At 44.2% G+C, this 5,000-nt stretch overlaps 3 protein-coding genes across 7 annotated transcripts in view; 2 read left to right on the plus strand and 1 right to left on the minus strand.

The window, feature by feature from the left end:
- Positions 1-487, plus strand: part of LOC123509075 — an 18,701-nt gene extending 18,214 nt beyond the window's left edge. Inside the window, 2 exon segments of the mRNA XM_045263198.1 lie at positions 1-157; positions 458-487. The exon segment at positions 1-157 is cut by the window's left edge and continues 346 nt beyond it. The gene's annotated coding sequence lies outside the window, so the exon portion shown is untranslated.
- A 104-nt stretch (positions 488-591) lies between these two features.
- LOC123509080 (transcription factor Sox-17-alpha-like) overlaps positions 592-5,000 on the plus strand; it is a 5,283-nt gene continuing 874 nt past the window's right edge. The window contains exons 1-3 of the mRNA XM_045263210.1: positions 592-723; positions 1,273-1,410; positions 2,295-2,558. Coding sequence (XP_045119145.1) covers positions 1,285-1,410; positions 2,295-2,558 — 390 coding nt within the window. The 5' untranslated portion in view covers positions 592-723; positions 1,273-1,284. The remainder of the gene's footprint in view (positions 724-1,272; positions 1,411-2,294; positions 2,559-5,000) is intronic.
- The window catches only part of LOC123509077 (melanopsin-B-like), a 98,464-nt gene continuing 96,414 nt past the window's right edge, over positions 2,951-5,000 (minus strand). For all 5 annotated transcript variants that reach the window (XM_045263203.1, XM_045263202.1, XM_045263199.1 and 2 more), the window contains 2 exons: positions 4,831-5,000; positions 2,951-4,389 (listed from right to left, as the gene is read on the minus strand). The exon at positions 4,831-5,000 is cut by the window's right edge and continues 17 nt beyond it. In XM_045263203.1, coding sequence (XP_045119138.1) covers positions 3,869-4,389; positions 4,831-5,000 — 691 coding nt within the window. In that variant the 3' untranslated portion in view covers positions 2,951-3,868. The remainder of the gene's footprint in view (positions 4,390-4,830) is intronic.

Raw genomic sequence — 5,000 nt, forward strand, 5'->3', positions numbered from 1 at the left:
CTCTCTCTCTCTCTCTCTCTCTCTCTCTCTCTCTCTCTCTCTCTCTGTGTTGTTGTGAATAAAGGAGTGTGAAGGCGTGGCGTGTTGTGTCTCTCACATCTTAGAGTTAAAAAAAGAAAAAAAAAAAACAATTGAAAACAAACTTCACTCTTTATGGGTAAGCTTTGATGGTTGTCTTGTATGTTTCAGTTAGATTTACTTTATTATTATTATTATTATTATTATTATTATTATTATTATTATTATTATTATTATCTTTAAATTTCTTTCATAAGTTAGATATTAATGCCTTGTAGCTTTGAGTGTTTGTCTCTCTCTCTCTCTCTCTCTCTCTCTCTCTCTCTCTCTCTCTCTCTCTCTCTCTCTCTCTCTCTCTCTCTCTCTCTCTCTCTCTCTCTCTCTCTCTCTCTCTCTCTCTCTCTCTCTCTCTCTCTCTCATACATTTCATTATTCACAGTGAGATGGTTAGATGGATTTTCATTGGAGAGAAGAGAAGAAGAAGAAGAAGAAGAAGAAAGAGGAAGAAGAAGAAGAAGAAGAAGAAGGAGGAAGAAATAAAGAAGAAGGAAGAGGAGGAGATACATACATCCATATCACACCCTCCTCCTCCTCCTCCTCCTCCTCCTACCACACAGTTTACCACCACCACCACCACCACCACCCACTACCACTGATGCCCCTTACAATATACAAGATGGAAGGTTGTACAGACCCAGGAATGCTGTAAGTGTGTGTGTGTGTCTGTCTGTCTGTCTCTGCTCTATTTATTTATTTTTTTCTGTGTGTGTGTGTGTGTGTGTGTGTAATTGCTTAGCAGAAGAACGCTCAGGTGGCGATGTACTTCTATCAAACCCTGCTCTCTTCTATCCTTCTCTTCCCTCCTGTCCTGCGGGTGCCAGGGTGCCAGTGCCAGGGTGCCGGAGTGCCAGGGACAGTATTAAACAGGATAACCTATTGACCCCTCGTTAAAAGTGAGGTACCCGCTTCTCCCCAAGACTCAGCAATTTCCACTGTATATTTCTGTCAACATCCTTGCATCTCCCCTTTGCCCTACCGTTATCAGGCTCCTCTTTACCTTAGTCCTTATTTCTCCATACTCTCTTGGTGTCGTAGCTTCAGTTTTGGCCCTTAGCATTACAGCATTAACTAACATGTTTGAATTATGCTAGTTTTCGCGCAGACAACCGTACATGCAGCGATAATGTATGTGTGTGTGTGTGTATATATTTTTTCAGAATGCGTGTTTATCTCTCTCTCTCTCTCCCTCTCCAGGTGAAGCGTCCAATGAACAAATACCTGCTGTTTTTCCAAGACTGTCTGCAGCGGGTGAGGCAGGAACACCCCACAGACTCCTATCCAGCCCTCACCCAGCGTGTTGCCGCCCTCTGGAACGCCCTGCCCCCCGCCCAGGTAGGTGTGTGTGTGTGTGTGTGTGAGACCTAACCTAACCGTGTGTGTGTGTGACCTAACCTAACCACACCACACCACAACACACCCACTAACTTTATCCTTCCACACCACTACTGTACCACCACCACACCACACAGGCTTTCCATTCTTTTTCTATCTCTTTTTTGCATTTTCTATCTTTCTCTCTCCTTCTACCTCTTCTTCCTATCTCTCGTGTCTCTAATCCTGTTTTCCTCCTTCATCTCAAAAGCAAACTCTCTCTCTTTCCCTTTTTATTTTATCTTTCTTTCTTTCTCTTCTCCCTATCTCTCTCTCTCTCTCTCTCTCTCTCTCTCTCTCTACATCTTTTCCATTTCTTTAAACCCTAACAAGCAAACTCTCTTTCTTTCTCTCTTTTATTTAACTTTCTCTTCCTGTCTTTCTCTTTTTCCTTTCTTTAAACCCTGACAGAAGCAAACTCTCTTTCTCATTTTCTTTCTTTCTCTTTTATTTCACTTTTTCTCTTCCTTTCTGTTTCTTCTCCTTATTTTTCATTTCTTCAATCTTTTTTTCCTCCTCCTCCATCTCTCCTTTCTTTAAACACCAACAGAAGCAAACTCTCTTTCTCATTTTCTTTCTTTCTCTTTTATTTCACTTTTTCTCTTCTTCATCTCTTTCCTTCATCTTCTACTTACTTTATTTTCTCTTCTCCCTATCTCTCTTTTATCTCTCTCTCTCCTCCTCCACCTCTTCCCTTTCTTTGAACTGTAACAGAAGGAAACTCTCTTTCTCTCTCATTTTCTATCTTTCTCTCTTCCTTTCTCCCTACCACTCATTTATCTAATCCTTTCCCCCTCCTCCTTCATCCTCCTCCTTCTTCATCCCCCTTCTTCAAACACCAACAGAAGCAGGAGTGGGAGAAGAGAGCACAGGACATTCACCAACAGCACCAGGCAGATCACCCAGGCTACACGTACAACCCCCGCGAGGCAGCACAGCGCCACCGGGAGTACCAGCATATGAGGGAAGAGCGGAGGGGCCTGTACCGAGCTGCCCCGTCCCCTGGCACACCTCGCGGCCTGGCTGGGGAGAAGAGGCGGGGTGGAAGGGCTGGGAGAAACTGGAGGCCTCTTGCGCTGTCTGAGTGGCATTTCATAGGTGGACGCTAGGTAGGTGTGTGTGTGTGTGTGTGTGTGTGTGTGTGTGTGTGTGTGTGTGTGTGTGTGTGTGTGTGTGTGATTCTTCTTCTTCTTGTTCCTCCTTCTCTCTCTCTCTCTCTCTCTCTCTCTCTCTCTCTCTCTCTCTCTCTCTCTCTCTCTCTCTCTCTCTCTCTCTCTCTCTCTCTCGGGAGGGTATCAACACACAAGCTCTCCTAAACTTTTAATTAGAATCACATTGAGTATATCTTTACACCCAAACACAGACCTCTTGTATGTTTGTATATGTCACCCTTAAGCCTACACACACACACACACACACACACTGGGTTCCTTGTATATACACACATAATACAAGAGAGAGAGAGAGAGAGAGATATAGAGATAATATATTGGTGAGGGGCTGTGGTGAGTGACTGTGGGTTTGTCAACATACTGTGGGGGACATACTGTGGGGCTGTGGGCTGAGAGAGAGAGAGAGAGAGAGAGAGAGAGAGAGAGAGAGAGAGAGAGAGAGAGAGAGAGAGAGAGAGAGAGATCAATTCACACACACCAAATAATAATATATATCGAGTATTAATGATGTTTTTGTACTGTCATTGTTCATAACTTTGGTCCCACACACTAGACTATGTGAAGTAGTAGTAGTAGTAGTAGTAGTGACATGTTATCTACTACTACTACTACTACTACTACTATTTTTTATCTACACATACAGAGAAAAGAGACATTTAACACACAAATATACATAAATTACACACACACACACACGCCACACAAATATACATAAATTACACACACGCACACACGTTTGTATAAATTAATATAGTTTATATCTATCTATCTGGTCACCAAGTAAACATATACACATTAGGTAAGGTTGGGTTGGGTAAGGTTAGGTTAGATTTAGTGAGGTCTATAGTTACATAATTGCTCTACTTGGAAAACATCTTCACAATTCTGCTGCTCTTCAATTTATCTTCATTTTCATCTTAGTTGGTCTTCATATTCAGGGGAGTTTCTTCTCATCTTTTTCTAGTACAACTTCTTACTCTTCTCTTTGCAGTCAGTCTTCTTCCTCTTCTTCCTCCAGTCCTCTTCCTCATTTCCTTTCCAATCATCCTCTCTTCTTTTCTCCTCCAGTCCTCTCTTCCTCTTCTTCCTCATTTCCTTTCCTTTCCAATCCTCCTCCTCTCTTCTTTTCTCATCCTCCTCCTTCTTTCGTCTCCAGTCCACTTCCTCTTCCTCCACCTAATAAGCCGGCCTTAAGTTGGTCTCCCGGGACTCACTGTATCAAGGACTTCTACACTCTTGATCTTGACTTATGTGGCATCTTTAGAATTCTTGAGTTTGGCTATGTCCATTTTCTCCTTCTGTGTCTCAATCAAAGCGACAGAGACCTTGTGAGCATTTCCCTGCGTTCCTTCTGTTCTGAGCCCCACGGGAACCTTACTGGGAAGGCTCGTATTGTCCGCAACATGTCCAGCTGTATCATCTTTCTCTTTACAATTCTCCGTCTCAATTTTTTTATCTTCTGTGGGAATGGGAATTGAATCTCCTTGTTTATCCTCCTCCTCTTTATCACAATCGACATAATTCCTGTCTCCAGCTTTCAAATCCCCAGAAATATCTTGCATTGTGTCTAAATTCTTCTCAGCCACAGAAATTTTGTCCTTGGTCTTCCTCTCTCTGGCTGTGTGAGGGGAGGAGGGCAGGGCAGCGGTGGGGCGGTCCATGGGTGTGGCTGTGGGTGTGTGTGTGAGGGCAGGCAGTGTGACCAGGGCCTTGTCTGTGTCCAACGCCTTGTAACTCACTCCAGTGGGGTCTGTCTGTCTGGCTGTGGCTGTCAGGAGAGAGAGAGAGAGAGAGAGAGAGAGAGAGAGAGAGAGAGAGAGAGAGAGAGAGAGAGAGAGAGAATATCAGTGAGATTTAATTCTACTACTACTACTACTACTACTACTACTACTACTACTACTACTACTACTACTACTTCTCCTAATCCTCCTTATCCTCACCCTCTTCCTCTTCCTCTTCCTCTTCCACTACTACTACTACTACTACTACTACTACTACTACTACTACTACTACTACTACTACTACTACTACTACTACCACCACTACCACTACTACTACTACTACTACTACTACTACTACTACTACTACTACTCTCTCTCTCTCTCTCTCTCTCTCTCTCTCTCTCTCTCTCTCTCTCTCTCTCTCTCTCTCTCTCTCTCTCTCTCTCTCTCTCTCTCTCTCTCTCTCTCTCTCTCTCTCTCTCTCTCACCAGCAGTAGGGGTGTGTCCGGGGGTGGCGGGGGGCGGGCTGGGGCTGTCCTCCACCAGTGCGATGGAGCAGGTGTTGTGGGTGAGGCTGTTGGCACTGCTGTTGTAGTTGTAGTTGTTGTTGGCGGTGGTGGTGGTGGCTGCAGTGGTGGTGGTGGTGGTCTTGTGGAGC

The sequence above is a fragment of the Portunus trituberculatus genome, chromosome 26 (genome assembly GCF_017591435.1).
Source record: "Portunus trituberculatus isolate SZX2019 chromosome 26, ASM1759143v1, whole genome shotgun sequence".
Lineage (NCBI taxonomy): Eukaryota > Metazoa > Arthropoda > Malacostraca > Decapoda > Portunidae > Portunus > Portunus trituberculatus.